We start from the raw sequence: 20,312 nt of genomic DNA on the forward strand, positions 1-20,312 counted from the left end.
ATGCAAGGCGGATGCAGAGTGTCTGCTTGAAAGCGGACAGAGCATCACTCATCTGCCTTCAATTGACCGCTGTCGGAGGGTGGAGGGGCTCCAAGCAGCTATGGAGGGGACTTGCACCAGCAAGTGAGGGGTTAGGAAGCAACAGAAAGTGACCGACACAGGCGGGGTTACAAGGTCCACTGCAGTAATTTTCTACACCGTTTAGACAACCCTGAATTTGACTTATAAAGGTTGGCTGAATGTCAAGAAGACATTCCTGATGCATAATAGTGGCTTACATACTAAGGTAAATGACTGAAGTAGTCGCATTGAAATTAAAATTGCAGGTTCAATTCTTAATTTGTCCTTTTAAATTCAATAGGACAATTTTGAGTTATTTTCTTCAGTATTTCAGGTACAGTTCTAGATTTTCAAAGTGAACTACACTGCAGAATTGCTGTAGCCTTTGTTTCTCAATCTTAGATCGACCTGCGATGTGGAAATAACATGGTGGACTACACTGCAGAGCTGTCCTAAACCACTCCTCTGAGCCCCACAATGATCTTACAGTACATAGGAAGCTGCCATATAGCGAGTCAGACCGTTGGTCCATCTAGCTCAGTATTGTCTACATGGGCTGGCAGTGACTTCTCCAAGGTTGCAGGCAGGAGTCTCTCTCAGCCCTATCGTGGAGATACCAGGGAGGGAATTTGGAACCTTCTGCTTGCAAGCATAGAGATGCTTTTCACAGAGCAGCTCCATCCCCTGAGGGAAATATCTTAGTGTTCATGCACACAGTCTCCCATATGCATGGCTGATAACTACATAGGCTATATTTTTAAAAATTACATCCCACCCCCACAAAAAAAGAAGACATGAGTTTGAAAAAGGACGAATTCATGTCTTTGCTTGCACCTAATTTGAGAGCGGGGAATGATAATGGCACCCAATCGCATAAAATAAAATCCCAGTCTTCTCTGTTGTTTACTATGGGCATGTGCGCTTTTATAAAATTGTCAGGTAGTTGTCAGACTCAATAAGGAAGTCCCGTCCTTGTACAATGCAATGGTGCCTCTATCTCTTTCGAAAGTCTGTGATCTGGGGGGGAAAGGAACCGCTCTGTGCAGCTTCACTTGTTGGTACAGAGTTACGCTTGCGGTCGAAGGGACAAGAAAGCATAGACCCCTTTTAAAAGATCTCACGCCCGGAATTCCGTGTCCGCGTTCTCTTTGGAACGGAAGGAATGTCTGTGTGTGTTCTCTGGGAAAGAAATGGAAACAATGAAGAAATTCTTTTACAGAAGCAGATCTAGTTAAATTGCCCCTTCACATCGTTTTCCAGCCCAAATTCAATGCCCAATTGATAAGAGACGCCTTGCTTCTGGCCACTAGAGGCACGAGGAGTTACGTCAGTAGGTCTCTCCTGCTCGGAATCAGAACTGTTCAGTTGTTGAAGGCTAATGCATGTTTGTGTATGTCGTTCAGTGGCTCTCAGTAAGCGATGTTTAGTTTCTGAATATATATATATTTTTTTTTAACTCAGCCTACTGTCTCCAGTTAATCTCTTGGGCTGAACTTCTTTACCGTGTGCTCTGTGAATATTTTAATGTTTCACGGCACACCCCTCAACAGCAACAACTTCTCCCTGCAACTAGCACAAGAGAGAACTGGCTGGGCTAGAACCTTAAGAAGCTGCCTATAACTGAGTCAGATCATTAGTCCTTCTAGCTCAAGTGTTGTCTACTCTGACTGGCAGTGGTTTTCCAAGGTCTTAGGCAAAGCCTTTTCTCAGCAGTTGCTATCACCAATTCTTTTAACCAGATTCTGAAGATTGAACCCAGAACCTTCTCCAAAAAAAGCATGGGCTCTATTACTGGGCTACAGACCCTTTCCTCCTTGGTGTGCTCATTTTCTGTATTTAATGTTTCTGCAAGGCAGCATTAAAAAAATGTGATCCCCCACCTGTTGCTTGAAGTGGTTCAATCTATCACTTCATTTTGCTGCATGTGTAGATTGTGCTTGTACCACATCTGAATGCTGATAATGTAGGAAAGAATATACACCCTACTCTTTATATTCATGGTATAGGCAAGGGATCTGTGGCCCTGGCAGGTGCTGCATAAGAACACAGCAAGTAGAGTGGTTGGGGGCCCAATTTAAATATGAGGAACACATAAGAACAGCCCTGCTGGATCAGGCCCAAGACCTATCTAGTCCAGCATCCTGTTTCACATAGTGGCCCACCAGATGCCTCTAAGGAGCCCACAAGCAAGAGATGATGGATTGGTAACTGGTTGAAGGACAGGAAACGGGTTCTATTCTGTCCCATTCTAGTTTATCTGAAATGTTTGCACCCTTGCACCTTAGGGGATTTTGTTTGCCAAATCAGATATCACCCAGTTTCAACAGATGGTATTCAAACAAGCCCCCTAGTGTCATTTTAAAAGCTGTTCTGCAACCTTTTTTATTTTAAGTGCCAGCAGTCTGTTTCCATCTTGGTTCAAATGGAGCCTGTCCCTTTTGTATATGTTCCGAAAATATATCCCAGTGCCTAACAAATCTAAACTCTCTTCCTGACACCACTGTCTCATCCATGCATTGAGCTCCCTCAGCTTCGCTTGTCTCACTGGTCCTGCACGTGGAACAGGTAGCACTTCAGAGAATGATACCCTGGGGGTTCTGGCCTTCAATATGCTACTGAGCCACCTAAATTTGGCCTCCAGGACCTCTCAAATGCACTCCCAATACCGTTGGTGCTGGTATGCACCATGATACTGATTCCACCCCAGTATTGCATAACCGCCTGTCTAGATGCTGTGTGACATCCACAACCTTTGTACCAGGCAAGCAAGTCACAAATCCATCTGTTGACCACACAGTTACTTGCCTGCCTGGTGTGAAGGTTGTGGACAACCTGCAGCATCTGCATGGGTCAGCAACTTTAGCTCCCTGCACACATTTTAACCATCCCTTAGAGCTGATGTAGACATTGCTACAGCTGTAAAGCACACCCACAAATAACTGTCTTTTATTTATGAGACTTTTGCCTCATCAATAATTATGATAATTATGAGGGTTTTTCCAGCTGTACAATTGTTTATTTATCTCTCACAGTTAGGAACAAAGGAAGCTGTCAGCAGCTTCTCCGAGGTTGCAGGCAGGAATCTCTCTCAGCCCTATCTTGGAGATGCTGCCAGGGAGAGAACTTGGAACCTTCTGCTCTTCCCAGAGCAGCTCCATCCCCTGAGGGGAATATCTTACAGTGCTCACACATCAGGTCTCCCATTCAGATGCAACCAGGGTGTACCCTTCTTAGTAAGGGAACAAGTCATGCTTGCTACCACAAGGCCTTAAATCTTGCATTTTCTTCAGTGAGTTTAATGCCGTGTATACAACTTATCCCACTAAATCCTCACAACGATCCTGTGAGGTAGACTAGTCTGAGAATTACTTACTTAAGGCCATGCAGTGTGCACCAAGGCCTTAAATCTTGCATTTTCTTCAGTGAGTTTAATGTCGTGTATACAACTTATCCCACTAAATCCTCACAACAATCCTGTGAGGTAGGCTAGTCTGAGAATTACTTACTTAAGGCCATGCAGTGTGCACCATGGCTGAGTGGAATCTGAGTCAATGTTTCCCTGATCTGTGCCTAACACTAGCCATTATCTGGGCCATGTGGCAAAACATAATTTTCCAAAGATCAAGCAGGTAACTGAATAAGTAATTTATTCATTACTCATGACTGCATATATCTGAATCCCAGATAAAAGGAAAGGTTGGGGCAGAGCCACCATTGTGTGAACAGGTTCAAAGAACCCAGGCTGCCAATGGAAAAGGCCATTGTAAGCCCCTGTGCACGTGATGTCACAGCTCTTCCACACCCAAGCTCTGGAGAGCCTGAGCGAGCTCTTCCCCCATCCATTTCAGGCAGTGTTTGCTGCCTGGCAGCCTTTATTTCCCTTTTTCTCCCTCCAGCGATTTCAAGCACTGCCTGAAATGGACTGCCATTCGGCCAGCTCTGCACCTGGTCAAGGTGCTGCAGTTTAGAAATGCAATGTGAGGAATAATACATTGCCAGTGGTGTATCTAGGGTGGGGCAGGCAGGGCACATGCCCTGGGTGCCACTTGAAGGGGGGCACCATTTTTTAAAATTAAAAAAAAAAAAAATGGCCACTGTGCATACTCAAATGGCCTCTGTGAGGCCCTAGGCCATGCCAGGCCTCACAGAGGCCATTTGAGCATGGGCGGTGGCCATTTTGTTTTCAGCAGCCATTAAAAATAATTATTTTTTAAAATAGCCACCGCCCATGCTCAAATGGTCCCTGTGAGGCCCTAGAGGCCAGCAGGGGAGGGGAAACCTTTACAAAAAAACCCCCATGGCCTTTAGGAAGCCCCCTTAAGGGGCTACAGGTAAAAGGTTTTTTTTTAAAAAAAATTGGCACTATGTACAGAGAATCAGCTTGTGAATACTGCGCTGAAGCTTATGAGCTAGGATTGTATTCATTTGCTCTTACTTTGCTTCTTGTGATAAATGAGTTAATTGTGATGTCTTAATCATATGGCTATTAATGGTGAGTTTGTCTTTGAATCAGTGTGAAATCCTTAGTATTAAGGCCCACTGGGAGTTTCTTGCTCTCTTTCTCTCATTTTAACTGTCTTTCTAAAAGACTAGAATATATTCCCAGCAGTGACACAGTTTACTCTGCATATCCTTTGATTCTTCTCAGTGTATCTGGGAAAAGTCAAATTCTCCATTTATTTTTAAAACTTATGTAATAGTGATGCTACAATGCATAGTAGAGAATTAGACAGGCACTTCTGTTTAGTTTTCCAAGTACACCTCCACATAGAGTGTTTGGGTATTTCATGAGCCCCAGCATACTGAAATTTGAAGTTTTCCAGCATTTTTTGGTCTGGCTATGTCCACTGCTAAATAGTTTTTGAAATATTAAAAGATTAACTTGTATTTTTGAGCTGATATTATGGTAAAGTTATCAGAAAGATGGGTGTCAGATGTTTGTTCTGGGGGCGCAATGTCAGTGCTTGCCCTGGGCGCTATTTTCCCTAGATACGCCTCTGTTACTGCGCAACATGGAAGAATAAAGAGCTTCTGAGGAATGTGCTAAAACAGTATGGAAAATACAAATAACTGTGTTTTTCACCTGCTTTTACTAACACCCGCTAATATCCTTATAAAGTGTCTGCCCAGGAGCATTACTATAGATGTCAAAGGAACAATACAGTTTACAGCTGTTTTTAAAAGTCTCCCATTATATGCAAACAAAGAACTTTGAATAAGACAGGACTGGAGAGAGCAAGACTGGGTAAGGCTAAATGCATGGTAGAATGTTTGAGGGTTTGTCAATAACCTTCTTCCCTCAAAGCATCCATTTTTGCACTGCTAACATACGCACATAACACATGGTTGGCATATTTGAGTCTGTTAGGCAAGCAAATATGTGTTGAGTTCAGATCTTGCAGCCATCAGGCCAAAATATGCTTTATTAACATCACTAGAGACAACACCATTTTGGAGAATGTGGTTTTGAAATAGCAAACTGTGTAAGGAATATGAATTTCAAGTACTCACAGCCAACTGACTAGAATTTGGCACTGTTAATCATCCTGATGAAGGCTTCATAATAAATGTGTCTAGCACAGAAATTGGCATATCCTACCCTGCCCTTATGTTGACTGTCAACACAAATGTGTTTGTCTTTTCTGCTCCACATTTTGTAAATTGTGAACTATAAGGTGAAACCTGCAATAAGGCCAAAAAAAAAAAAAAGTGTTCGCTGATGTTTGAAAACGTAAACATTAAACCCAATGCTTTTTGAAAAGGATATCTAACTCAATACCACAATAATGAAAATATGCATTGATATGCATTGATTTCATTCCTTAGAGCCTTTGCCAGCAGGTGTTTCATGTTATATAGTGATGGAATATTGAAAGCTCTGTCAGTGACTGCAGGAATGAAAGAGCTAAAGTAATTCTAAACATTATTTACAATCAATTAGGGTTCTGCTGCCACTGTTGTCATCTAGGTGACAGTTGACTGATAGAGGTAGGTGATTCTTCCAACTGAAATGCTCCTATAATTTTAGTTTCCACATCAAAGGCTGTAATATCTTGTTTTGCTTCCAGCTGATCCAAATCATCCTTGGAAGGAGAAGCATTTGACGTAAGTTAGTGATCTGAATCGCCAAAAAATGTCCACTAACAAAACCAGACACAGACTGAGTATATGCCAAAACTGAATGGCACTGTGGCATGTTGTCCTAGGAAAAAGCACTATGGCTTTAATCCAAAGAACAGTGGCTGACATCCATATTAAATTTGCCAGAAGAAGTGTATTGAGATTTAGTAGTCCTTTAGAGTAACTCCTGATTATTAGTACTATAACTATTGAGTAATTTAGTCAGGATGTCAGCTGGAGCTAAAGTGCATCAAGAAACATGGTGAATAAGGAACAGATAGGCTGCAGCATATGATCTCTAGTGGCCCATTAAAAATGGTGTTCAAAAGAGTTTCTACAAAGTCTTATGCAAACGGAGATACTCCTCTGGATCTGGGGTCACATGTATCACTCTCCCACTTCATCAGAAACAGCCCCTCTGAGCAGAAAAGATTTGCTACTAGCAGAAAGACACCTTTGGATCCAAGCCAATTGTATTGCTAGACCAGTTCTGTAGCATCCTAAACCTGTTCCGCTGAGATAATCCACATCTAATCAAGCAGGTATTAAATTTAAGGATAAAGGCAGACAATAGTGTCTGAACACCAGCTTCTGTAGGAACAGGCTCTCTGAGTTTGAATCAGAATGGTTCAGAAGGTCATAGTTTGCTGACTATTGGGCTAATGTTTTAGAGTCATCGTATCAGCATACAGTTAATGAACAGGTCATTCATAGGAAGGGATACTAATTTTCTTCCTTAACTGGCTGACTCAAATTCAACAATGAATTCCAGCTTCCTCACAGTAAAGGGAAACATGCAGAACTTGTAGGCACCAAAAGGCATTTTTATAATGGATTCCTTTTACAAATGTTCTGCTTCATTTGCTAGATTAAATAAATGTGCCCATTTGTTCCTGTTTGACTTTATTTTCACACAGGGCAAGAAGTCAGCTTTTCTTGATTGAGGAACTAATCTTCAGATAAAGGTGAAAACAAGTAAGAGGCCAAAGATGTATTAATTGCAAACTGGCTCATGAGGTTATAAATCAAGCCGACAACTATTACAGTGTTTTCATTGCTAGCTTAGAACAAAACACTATAATGTAACAGTGGTTTTTTTCAGGAATCATTTATCTGTTGCTTTTGGGAAAGTTTTGCATTTATCTGTAATATTTCTGATAAAATAAATGGTTTTACATTAATTGTATAACATCAATGTTGTTTGTCAGAATTAATAATTCTATTTGGGTCTAATGGAAAAAGTGTGAAATGTTTCTTCTAATTGTATGCTTACATTATGAAACGTGTCTCAGCTTGCATTATGATTATACAAATATATTCCTATCAGAGAAGATATTTGTTTCTCTGATGTAATATGTCTCTTTATTTTTTATATTTGATGTAATATAAACTCTTTAGTTCTCATTCTCTGCTGTAACAACAGAGTTCAAAACTTCTTCTTCTTTAGCTGTGTAGCGAATTAAAGCCTTTGTCTCAGAGCAAGCTGAGCAAAGAAATACTGAATCATCCCTGCTGAGCTTCCTAACTTGGGTCCTCCTAAAACTATTCTTTATTATGATAGGTTCAAAAAGCTGCTGCCACCACCCCTCTTATCAATAGAGTTTGAACCTCCCTGGGCTTGGGGTGGAATCCCAGGAAAAACTCTATTTATTTTGCAAGTGGATAAGTACAAGAAGTTATTCTAGTAAGAACTAATCAGCCTACTTTCCTTTCACTGTTTCTGCAACTGGACTAAATTTGGTGCAGATCGAGGTCCACAAGTTAGATCTCTTGTGCCTCAAATGTTCCATGTGTCCGTCATCTTGGATCAGGGTGGATGTCATCATTACAAACAGCACCATTGAGGTGTCCCTGTCTGTCACTCACTACAGCTGTTAAATTTGGTTCTAATCGATTAGACAGTCCTCAAGTTAGTGCACTTGTGTCTCAAAGATTTATGCATCTGTCATCTTGTATCGGGGTGGGTGATATAATCACAAACTACACCATTGGGGCATCCCTATGTGTCTGTTCAGCTGTAGCAAATTTGGTTCAAATAGGTTAGACTGTCCACAAGTTAGTGCACTTGCGCCTCAAAAGTTTGCATGTCCACCATCTTGAATTGGGGTGGATAACTTCATCACAAACTTCACCACTGAGGTTTCCCTGTGTGAGCCTGCAGCTGCAGCAAATTTGGTTCAAATCAGTTAAGCAATCCACAAGTTAGCTCACTTGAACCTCAAAAGATTATGGTCCTGCCATCTTGGTTCGAGGTGGATAACATCATCACAAACTACACCACTGAGGTGTCCCTGTGTGTCACTTGCTAGAACTGTACCTAATTTGGTTCAAATCAGTTAGACAGTCCACAAGTTAGCACACTTGCTCCTCAAATGTTCACACATCCACCATCTTGGATTGGGGTAGTTGACATCGTCACAAACTATGCCATTTGGGTTTCCCTATGTGTCCCTAGAGCTGCAGCAAATTTGGTTCAAATTGGTGAGGCAGTTCACAAGTTAGCCCACTTGCGCAGCAAAAGTTTATGCATCCACCATCTTTGTTCAGGGTGGATAACATCATCACAAACTATGCCATTGAGGTGTCCCTATGTGTCACTCACTGCAACTGTCCCTAACTTGGTTTAAGTTGGTTAGACATTCCACAAATTAGCCTGCTAGTGCCTCAAATGTTCATGTGGCCGCCATCTTTAATTTGAGTGGGTGACATCATCACACCCCATGCCATTTGGGCATATCTATGTGTCCCTACATCTGTAGTAAATTTCATTCAAATCAGTTAGGTGGTTCACAGGTTCGCCCTCTTGCGCGTCAAAAGTTTACATCTCTACCATTTTGGATTAGAGTGGATGACATCATCACAAACAACCAAAGAATCCACTTACAATAATTTTGTGCCAAAGAATCCACTCAGAACACCTCAAAAATTTAATACAAGAACAGAACCCAATACCTCATGGGCTGGTAGTTTGGGGGGTGATTGGCCCCCCATGTGCACTACACTGCAACCCACTTTGGGCCACTCTGGCACCACCCACATGGAATTATGGGGTGGCTGAAATCTCCATTATTCCCCCATGGGGAAAAAAATAAAAACATGCAAACTTCTAAAAATTGTTTTTAAAAACCACCCCTTTGGCCAATTTCTTTGAAATTTGGGTGGTAGCTGCCACCCATTGGGCACTACCACCTAACCTACTCTGCTGCCCCCAGAACCCCCTTCCCCCCAAAAGTGATTCAGATTTGGATTTGGATTAATTCTGATCCAAATCAAATTGAGTGATTCGGTAGGGTCAGATTCTGGCTTGAAACAGACCTGGCTTATTCGATTTGAGCTTGAATTGAATTTAATAAATCGATTTGTGCACATCCATAATGTTTTCCTTCTTCTTGCCCTCCTCCTCCCCTCGATCTTTCCTTGCAATATTAATTGCAGAAGATGATATCTCTGATATCTCTTCACATGCCCCAAATATTCTAGTTTCCTTTCTTTTATTGTTCTTAAAATTTCCATGTTTTTATTCATTTTTCGCAGAACTTCTAAATTGGTGACTCTATCTGCCCAGGATACTTTCAACATCCCTGAGCTCAAATACATGTACTGTATTTACCTGAATACAATATGATTCTGAATTTAAGACAAGCCCCTTAAAAAATAGGGGTTAAAATACAGGTTATACTTCTATTTGCCCAAAAGGAAGAGGCATCTAAATTTAAGATGACCCCCCATTTCTAACATCAAAGAACTTGGGGGGAACCTAGTCTTGGATTCAGGTAAATACAATAACTGAAACATTCATGTATTCTTTCCCAGCTTACCTCTACTTCAATTTCCCTGCTCTTCCTGTTTCTCTTGCACTGATATCTAGACTGTAAGCCCTCTTGGGTTACATTATTTGTAGAGCTATGAAGCTGTTCCCACAACCAGGAGAGATCGGGCTAAGGAAGCCTAGCCAGATCACTCCTGGTTGTCTGCTGTCATGGGAGTCGCAAGGCTTCCGGCAGCAAACCACCAAAACTACCCCTCCCCTTAAACGAAGTTAGAGTAGCGAGCGATCTGCTAATCCCGTTTAGTTGGTTATGTGCTGCCACAACTCCGAACCACTGCAACATACGAGGAGATCCCGCTGGGAGGCTAAAACAAGCCTCCTGGCCCAGGGGTCTCTCCAGAATGTTCTGCATGCAGGGCATCCTGGGGGGGCGGCTCCTGATCTCTGCAGCCCCCACTGGCTCCGTGACGGAGCTGGTAGTCATGTGGGTGGCCGATCCGGCCACCCAGGGCTCCGGGCAGGGCTCTGGGCTAAACCCACTCTCCCCACAGAGCCCAGTAAGGCGCTTCACATGGGTCGTGTGAAGCGCCCCTCACCATGTACGTAGATGGTGCTATGTAATTAAATAATATGAACAAAACCATTGTTTCTGTGGGTATTATTCAGGAGTATATGGCCTACCTGCACACGGTTCACAAATATTTTATTTATGGGATGGCGTTCTTCACTTTTTCCACCCAAGGACAATCTTGCATAGTTTTGTTGGCTATGGAGCACCCCATGCTCCATTGGGAGGACTCCATTTAATGCAGCAGACTGTGCCAGAGGGTTTTTTTTAGGACTTGTGCAATACATTCAAGGGACAGTGAATTCATCTTTCTCTCATACCAGACCCAGAAGTGGAGCACCAGATCGAGGTTTTGCTGCAATTTGGTGTGAATCGAACCAGCTATTCCCAGAAAATATCTCACGAAAAGCTGGAGCAATCTCACCAGTTAGTAAGTTACACATCTACCCATTTGATTTTGCTTTCTAAATAGACTTTAATAGGTAGCATCATTTAAAGAAGCTGCATATTGAAAGGAGATTTTAGACACTAAATATTATTGATGAGGGATTTTGTTTTTTGTGTTGTTTTTTACTGTTAATGAATCTCGCCGCGCCCCTCCCCCGCATGGTAATGTGACATTTGAAAGTGTGTTTTCCTTCTTGCATGATCGCATTAATTTTTCAAGAAGGTTCTGAATCTTAGAGACAGTTTGCACATGATGTATTACAGAAAGGCAGAGAGATAAATCAGAAGTTTTAAAAAAAGATTACATCGCTTAAAATTATTCACAACCCTAATAAAATCCAGACATTGACTACCTGAACACTTTGACAAAGTCTGAGTCCCCAGGCATGATTCCCATTTCTGCTGTTTTTACTAATATGGTCTCCATTATCAGCACAGGGAACCAAGGATCTGCAAACCCAGACAATCCTAGCTGCTGAGATACTAAAGACATTTTCATGACAGTTCTAGGTACGGCTGGGGGGTGCAGGAGTGGGGAAGCATGACACAACCAGCCTTCCCCCTTACAATCCTCATTGCTCTACAATTGCCCGTGCCGCACACTGACACGCCAGTGCGCAAGTGATCAACGAGCACTGAGGAGGCAGGGGGGAAGCAGTCTGCGGCCTCCCATATCCCACAATGCACATGTGCAGCACAGTGCATTGGGGGATTTCCCTGCTGCAGGGCGCTCCTGCCTCACAGCTCTATGGATGCTCAAGCTGCAGGCAACCTGAACATTCACACAGCCAAGAGAGCTGAGGTGGAAGGAAGCACACACCCTTCCACCTCACTTTTAGCCCAGGTTAAAAACCCGAGTTACCCAATTGCAGAGCACCAGGATCAGGACCAATCCTTGCGCTGCACATGACCAGCCCTACCCCGGGCAAAGATGTTAAAAGCAACCTGTGGGATTCCCCCAATGCCTTCATATAACAGCCAGTGGATTTGTGCCCTGCATCCATGACTACCAACCGGCCCAATAGTACTTTGGCATTTTTCTCCTCTTGAACTCAGCCAGTTCTTTCAGTTTATTATACAAAAGGAGCATTGAACCCCTGATGTCCATCCTTTTCACTTTCATCTCTTTATCTCTTTGAAACAAGATGGCCAACACAAATAGGTTGATCAGCCTGACTGTCATCCAGGAAACTTTCCAGCACTTGGCTTTTCTGCCCCTCCTTTTGGCAGCTTTGATGGCATTGCTTCAGTTGACCCTGGTGCAGATGTCTTCCCAGTCATCAGTTCAGGCCAGGCAGTGCTTTAGCCACCCCATTCCACAGTTGCAAGGCTGGTTCGTATTTGCCAGTTAGATGTCCCATGGTCTCTTGGGGCAGTTGACTTTTGGTTGACTCTGTCAAAGGCCTTCGACTGGTCCATCTGGAAAAGTCATCCCATCCATTCTTTCCTGTGGGTGATGTCAAAGACTTCTCTCACAAGCAGCAACAGACTGGCCATCTTTCTTTCAGGCACTGCACTCATTTGAACCTTGGTGACTAACTGGTACACAAACCAAGAAAGATAGTTTTTCAGTACCTTAGCAGGACCTCAGTAGTTCAAAACATTTTCAGTCACCATCTCTACAGGATAGTGTATTCTATCTAGTAATCTTTGTATTGTTGAGAAGTTCATCCTAGTGTGGGTCCTGTAGAATGTTGGGTGTGGAGTGTGTTGGGGCTGGAGTGAGAAAAGGGTAATGGAGGGAAAGGAGAAAGAGAAAATGGAGTTGTTTCTAAATAAACCTTATGTAGTTAAATCTACATAAGATTTATTTGTGTCTATGAGGGAAGCAGCTATAAAACAGGTAGGTGAGGCATGAAATGTCCATTTCTCCTGTGCTAGCCAGGATTAGGTGATTGGTGAATGGCAGGTCCGGCAGATGCTGTGGTTGTGATGCTGTCGCTTCAAAATGATGGAGGCTAACTCCCATCATGCCTAATGTTCCTTAGACTGTACCTACAAAGGAAGACATCTGTTCCTTGGACATGTTCCTTGACAGTCTACGACTAAAGTTAAATTTGGTCAGGAACCTCAGGCACTTAGTGATGTGCCCGAACCGGTCCGGCGGCCATTCCAAAGAATGGCCGAACTGCCGGACCGGTCCGGCCCTGCCTGGTTCGGGTCCGGGTGGGGGCTATGCCCTTAAGGGCGGGAGGGCTTGCTTAGCCCTCCCGCCTCCTTGCCCCCGCCAGCGCCCGTATTTCCTAGTATAGGGGCGCTGGAAACCAGCCGCCCCCCCCCCGCTGCCGCCGCCGCGGCGAAAGAACTCCCCAAGCCAGCCCTCCCTCCCTCCCAGCTAGCTGGCCGCCCGCCCGCCCTCCCGCCGGCTCGCTCACCATTCACCGTATAGAAAACGAGAGGAGCTCCGGCACTGAGCTCCTCTCGTTTAGAAGGCCTCCCGCAGAATGGTGTTTTGCGCGCGCGCACATGCAAGCGCCGCAAAGCACGCCATTCGCCGGAGGCCCGGTCTACCCGCCGGGAAAGGGCCGGGTAGACCGGGCCTCCGATCGCTGGGTAGACCGGGCCTCCGATCACCGGAGGCCCGGTCTACCCAGCGATCGGAGGCCCGGTCTACCCGGCCCTTTCCCGGCAGGTAGACCGGGCCTCCGATCGCCGGAGCCCTGGTCTACCCAGCGATCGGAGGCCCGGTCTACCCGCCGGGAAAGGGCCGGGTAGACCGGGCCTCCGATCGCTGGGTAGACCGGGCCTCCGATCGCCGGAGGCCCGGTCTACCCAGCGATCGGAGGCCCGGTCTACCCGGCCCTTTCCCGGCGGGTAGACCGGGCCTCCGGCGAACAGCGTGCTTTGCGGCGCGCGCATGCGCGCGCGCGCAAAACACCATTCTGCCGGAGGCCTTCTAAACGAGAGGAGCTCTGTGCCGGAGCTCCTCTCGTTTTCTATACGGTGAACGGTGAGCGAGCCGGCGGGAGGGCGGGTGGGCGGCCAGCTAGCTGGGAGGGAGGGAGGGCTGGCTTGGGGAGTTCTTTCGCCGCCGCCACGGCGGCGGGGGGGGGGGTGGCTGGTTTCCAGCGCCCCTATACTAGGAAATACGGGCGCTGGCGGGGGCAAGGAGGCGGGAGGGCTAAGCAAGCCCTCCCCGCCCTAAAAACAAGGCCCCCCTTTGGTGCCGGTCTGGACTTCTCCGGACCGTGCACATCACTACAGGCACTTGATTCCCTCACTCTTGAAGGACAAACTACACCTCAAAGATTCCCTCTTTTGTGTAATTATTAATCCTACAAAGCCTTCTCCCCCTTTTGTATCTGGCCACGGGGATTTTTAGATTCAAGATCAAAATTCCTGTTGTTTTCAAGCACAGCCTTTTTGTGTGTGTGCAGTGACTATTTTCCATTCTTTTTATTATTGTAGACCAAACAAATCATGTTTTAAATACTGTCCATGATACTAAATGTCCTTCTTTCTGGCATGTGTCTGTTGGAAGACCAAATTTAGAACTTTATAAATAGCTCAAGATCACCCTGGTTAACACACCCGAATACTTGACTTGTTTCTCTGCATGTAAGCTGAATCTATGGTAGAAACATTTCATCTACTGTATCAAGAGAGGTAGGGTAATTAAATATAAATATTTATAAATATTTGAGGGGATTAGATCTAAGTTCCAGGTGGCAATAAATGCACATTTTATAGACAGTAAAGTAACTGATTGCAGCAGGGTGGGGTTTTCTTCTTCATACTTCTGAGAAACATAGAAGGCATTTTAAAGCATTTTAATTGTACTGAAAATTAAAATTTAAAATATTAACATGAAATGTTTTAAGAATTATTATACTTCAGTTCATAAGTTTATGTCTACATAATTCATAGAAAATGTGACATTTCTAATAAAAATATTTAATTTAGTGGACTTATTAAAAATAAATCAGATTTTTATTCTAAATTTGGAAACATTTATGATTTGTTGACTAGTATGAAAGAGTTGCTGTGTGGCATAATTGTTGTGTTAAAAATTAAGGCATCAGACTAAAGTAGATTAATTTGATTATGGGATATCATTAAGAATTTGTAAATATGCTGGGGTGGGTGGGTGGGTGTTAATCACCAAATGAAATACTGATAATATTTTAAAGCTTTTAGAAAGCAATATATTCATGTAAGAATTTTCAGTTTTGCTTCATGCATTTAAAAGCTAGTAGCTCTGGACCATTCCATGGTGAGACACAGGGCTGGGTGGACAGCAGTCTTCATTTCCCCCCACCCACCCCCCCCCCCAGCTCATTCTTCCATCACACACACACAAGACTGCTTAAAACACATCAACAGAATACTGAACTAATTTGGTTTTGGGGCTCACTCAGCCAAGCAATTCTTATGGGTAGTTCTAGTTATTGATTTATCTTATGTCCTGCCATATCCAATGGGCTCAGGGCAACTTATAACAATTTCAGCAACATCTGAAGCAAGTGGAGGAGAACTCGGCTCGACTCTGACAGGATGCAGCATAGGTTCTATTTGAAGGCTTATGCGGTAGTGGAGCATGCGGCAAAAACAGGATTTGGGTCAGCACACATTGCATCAGAGGCGTATCTAGGGAAAATAGCGCCCAGGGCAAGCACTGACATTGCGCCCCCTGTCCAAACATCTGACACCCATCTTTCAGATAACTTCACCATAATATCAGCTCAAAAATACAAGTTAATCTTTTAATATTTCAAAAACTATTTAGCAGTGGACATAGCCAGACCAAAAAATGCTGGAAAACTACAAATTTCAGTATGCTGGGGCTCATGAAATACCCAAACACTCTATGTGGAGGTGTACTTGGAAAACTAAACAGAAGTGCCTGTCTAATTCTCTACTATGCATTGTAGCATCACTATTACATAAGTTTTAAAAATAAATGGAGAATTTGACTTTCCCCAGATACTAGGGCCTTGCAGAGGCCATTTGAGCATGCGTGGTGGCCATTTTGTTTTTGGTGGCCATTAAATTTTTTTTTTTTTCATTTTAAAAAATGGCACCCCCCTTCAAGTGGTGCCCAGGGCATGTGCCCTGCCTGCCCTACCCTAGATACGCCCCTGCATTGCGTCCATGGGTTCACATTCAGCAGAGCTATCCCAGTTCGTGAGGAGTATGATTTCTGCTCCTTCTGCTTCAAATCAGTTCCTGGAGGTGCTCTGCTGTGACACATTTAGTGGGTTCTTTGTGGATAAAATCTCCTGTATTTGGGCCGACTTGGACTCCACTATTTCTGCAGGGTCTATGAAGGAGGTATCCAGCGATCCCTCTTGCAGTGTTAGGTTGGATCAGTTTCAATCTGTGACTCCTGAGGATGTGGAGAAGCTGCTTGGGGCAGTACGGCCTACCACTTGTTCTCTGGACCCTTGTCTGACTTGGCTGCTTTGATCTAGCAGGGAGATTGTTGGAGGTGGCCTAGTTAATATCATAAATGCATCACTGAAGGAGGGTAGGATGCCTCCATGTTTGAAGTAGACAATAGTTAGACCTCTTCTTAAGAAGCCTTCCCTGGATCCCTCAGCGATGGATAGTTATAGGCCAATCTCCAATCTCCCTTGGTTGGGCAAGGTGATCAAGAGGGTGGTAGCTGACCAGCTCCAGGCAGTTTTGGAGTAAACTGATTATCTAGATGCATTTCAAACTGGCTTTAGAATAGGCTATGGGGTTGAGTCTGCCTTGGTCGGTCTGATGGATGACCTTTACCGGGGAAGTGACAGAGGGAGTGTGACTCTGTTGGTTCTCTTGGATCGCTCAGCAGCATTTGATACCATCGACCATGGTATCCTTCTGGGTCACCTGGGGGAGTTGGGGATAGGAGGCACTGCTTTGCAGTGGTTCCGCTCCTATCTCTCAGGTAGATTTCAGATGGTGGAGCTTGGTGACAGTTGCTCCTCAAAACAGGAGCTGTTATATGGAGTCCCCCAGGGCTCCATTCTGTCACCAATGCTTTTTAATATCTACATGAAACCACTGGGTGAGGTCATCAGGAGATTTGGTGCTGGGTGTTATAAGTATGCTGATGACACCCAAATCTACTTCTCTTTTTCATCTTCATCATCAGGAAATTCTGTTCATTCCCTAAATGCCTGCCTACAGGCAATAATGGGCTGGGTGAGGGATAACAAACTGAAGCTGAATCAAAGCAAGACAGAGGTGCTCATTGTAGGGGCTCAGAATCTGAAGGATGAGTTAGATCTCCCTGTGCTGGATGGGGTTACACTTCCCCAGAAGGAGCAGGTATGCAGCTTGGGAGTACTACTGGACCCAGGCCTCACCCTGGTATCTCAAGTGGAGGCCATGGCCAGGAGTGCTTTCTATCCGCTTCGACAGCTGCATCCATTTCTTAAAGAGGACAAACTCAGAACAGTGGTGCACCAGCTGGTAACCTCCAGGCTTAACTACTGCAATGCGTTCTACGTGGGGTTGCCTTGGTACGTAGTTCGGAAACTTAAGCTAATTCAAAATGTGGCAGCCAGCCTGGTCTCCAGGGCAACTCGGAGAGACCATATTATGCCTGTTTTGAAACAGTTGCACTGGCTGCCGACATGTTTCCAGGCAAAATACAAAGTGCTGATGGTTATTACCTTTAAAGCCCTGAACGGCTTAGGTCCAGGTTACCTTAGAGAGCGCCTTCTTCTGCATGATCCCCACTGCATGTTAAGGTCATCTGAGGAGGTCCATCTCCAGTTACCACCGGTACATCTGGTGATGACTCAGAGACGGGCCTTTTCTGTAGCCACTCCCAGACTGTGGAATGCACTCCCTGCAGAAATCCGCAATTTGAACTCTTTATTGGCTTTTAGGAGAGCCCTTAAAACCTATCTGTTTGGCCTGGCTTTCCAGGGTTTTTAAATTGTTGTAAAGCGTTTTAATTTTACCAGGTTTTTCAGGGTTTTAAAACTGTTTTTATTAACTCTTGTTTTTGGTATTTTAAAATCTCTGTTTTAATTTTTTGATTGATTTTAACTGTTTTTGTTTTATCTGTAAACCGCCCTGAGCCATTTCATAAGGGCGGTATAGAAATTGAATAAATAAATAAATAAATAAAATAATAATCTGTCTCTGTTCCCAAAGGGCTCACAATCTAAGTATCAGGTCTAAATGTCTTAGGGAAACAAAAATGGCCTGCCAACAGTAATTCCACTCTTCCACTATTCCACAGTTGTATTCCCCCTTGAACTCCCATTTTTCCAAAATACAGCTCTCTCATAATAGATGCTATGTCCCCCTCCCCAGTTTAACTAATAAAACCCTATAATCTCATCTCTTCTCTTCACACAGCATTCGAAAAGGGAAATCAGTTGTGTGGAGTGGGAGGGACAGCTCCAGTTTATGAACCAGAACCCAGTGGAGATGGCATGGCATGTGATGATAGAAGCAAATAACATAATGTATGTTTAATCATCTTAGAAGCCACCGGTTCTGTGACCATCACTACAAGCTAGTAGTAGTAAATTGTGTTATTTCATTTTCTGTTTGAAAAAGTACTTTAAGAAGTTCAAACCTGTCAATCAATGTCTTAGGATGTTCCCAAGTTATCTTATTTTGAGGGAGAGTAATCTCTCTCTGCCCTTCCTCTATATGCTGTGCTCATAGAGCTGTACACCCCTCTCATGTTTCCCTTTTGTTGTCTTTTTGGAGAAACTTATTTTTGAGACTTACCTCATAGGGCAGGTGGTCTGAAATGTATTGCAAGACACTAGAATGTTATTTTGAAAATGTCCATTCAAGAAGATCCCATATCTTGAGCAACTTATTGCATTCACATTAATGTAGAAGAAAAGCATTGTGACATTTGAGGCTTTTAATGGAAAACCACATTAATAAATAAATAAAAATGTATAGCTTTCTTTATGACTAACCGCCTAACTAGATGTTACAGGGATATGTGGCTGCTCACCACCCCCACCTCCATAACATTCAGTAAAATAAATGAATGGTAATATCATCACATTCACCATTTCCCTGTCCCCTTGCAATCAGCAGCCAAAAATTAGAACTAAGGTGGATAAATGCTTCATGGAATAACATCACATCCATTTATTTTACCAGACATTACTTTAAAAAAAATTATTATTTAAGAGGAATAATACATTGGTGGTAGATACATCAAAATAAAGGAGAGGATTTTTTTTAAAAATTAAATATTTACAATATGTACAACTGGTATAACCATATTTAGCAGGTATATGAATCACAATTACACATTTTTGATATTTCAATCCATTATCTTCCTGATCATTTCAACCAAAATCTTACTTGGGTTATAATAAACCCTGTTTACCTCAACAGTATCTATAACAGGTTTCCATGCTCACTTGAAATCATATCTATTTAACTTTTGTTGAATATTATTACATCGAGCTGAAATAAACACCTCAAGCATATATTCCCATATTATTTTGTACCAATTACTGATATTCAAATTTTCAGCAGTTTTCCAATTACAAGCAATTAATCCTTGTGCTGCCAATACAAAAAAACTTAACAGAATGCTATTATATTTTACCAGACATTACTGAGGAAATGTGGGGCTGAGGGTGGGGAACAGGTCAGCAATGCACTACTACCAGCACTCCTGATAATCCTAAGGCCTATTTCTTAAAAACAGCAGATGAGGTCTTTATTGTACCATATCAGAATGCAGCCGGTAGGGCTCACATATACAGAGGAGCATTTAATTCAGTCCACACAGGTTTATTTTCTCATCTGCTGTGGTTGAGTTCGATCCACAGTTAGGGCCTTAGAACCTGAGGTTTTGCTTAGACTGGTGTCCGGCTACACGTTCCTGTCTCCTTTACCAAGCCTGGCTAGTCTTATTGGGTGTGGCCTCAGAGCAGGGACAGGGAGGGGGTTGAGTGTCACCCTGTGCCTCCTCCGTCCCAGGCTGCTTGCTCCTTGTGTCTGCCCCTCTCCGGAGGCCCCTGACACTTTCCTCTCATCCCTGGCCGTCTCCTTATATGCCTCCTCACAGGCTATGCATCGCCTGCCCCCAATTACGGGGCCAACGCCCCTCTTTATTCCCTGTAATCATCTACCCTACAGCTGTTGCCAATGCCTCTGCCCCATCTCCTTCCTCCTGCTTAGACCCCCTCCCTTCAGGAGGCGTGCTGCTGATGTTATCCTCGCAGGCCTCCCCTTCAGCCTTACCAGGGCTCTGCTCCTCTTCCACTGGAGCTGATTCCCTGCCCATTGGCAATCTTTCCTCCGCTTCTCCCTGACCACCACCCATCCCTGTCACCTTGGGCCCCCTCACCACTCTGTCCTCGGAGGTAAGGACAGCTGCCCTTGCCAGACAACTGGTTTTCAGACTCTAAATAATAATAATAT

At 43.8% G+C, this 20,312-nt stretch overlaps 1 protein-coding gene across 12 annotated transcripts in view; it reads left to right on the forward strand.

The window, feature by feature from the left end:
- Nucleotides 1-71: 71 nt before the first annotated feature.
- The window catches only part of YIPF7 (Yip1 domain family member 7), a 66,159-nt gene continuing 45,918 nt past the window's right edge, over nt 72-20,312 (forward strand). For 3 of the 12 annotated variants that reach the window (XM_053251481.1, XM_053251492.1, XM_053251493.1), the window contains exon 1: nt 14,471-14,570. In XM_053251481.1, the coding sequence (XP_053107456.1) occupies nt 14,536-14,570 (35 nt within the window). In that variant the 5' untranslated portion in view covers nt 14,471-14,535. Of the gene's footprint in view, nt 287-1,137; nt 1,473-6,128; nt 6,166-7,097; nt 7,156-10,840; nt 10,948-14,470; nt 14,571-18,354; nt 18,374-20,128; nt 20,255-20,312 lie in introns of those variants that run through there. The other 9 variants (XM_053251484.1, XM_053251483.1, XM_053251486.1 and 6 more) reach the window with 9 other exon arrangements.

The sequence above is a fragment of the Hemicordylus capensis genome, chromosome 5, assembly GCF_027244095.1.
Source record: "Hemicordylus capensis ecotype Gifberg chromosome 5, rHemCap1.1.pri, whole genome shotgun sequence".
Taxonomy (NCBI): Eukaryota; Metazoa; Chordata; class Lepidosauria; order Squamata; family Cordylidae; genus Hemicordylus; species Hemicordylus capensis.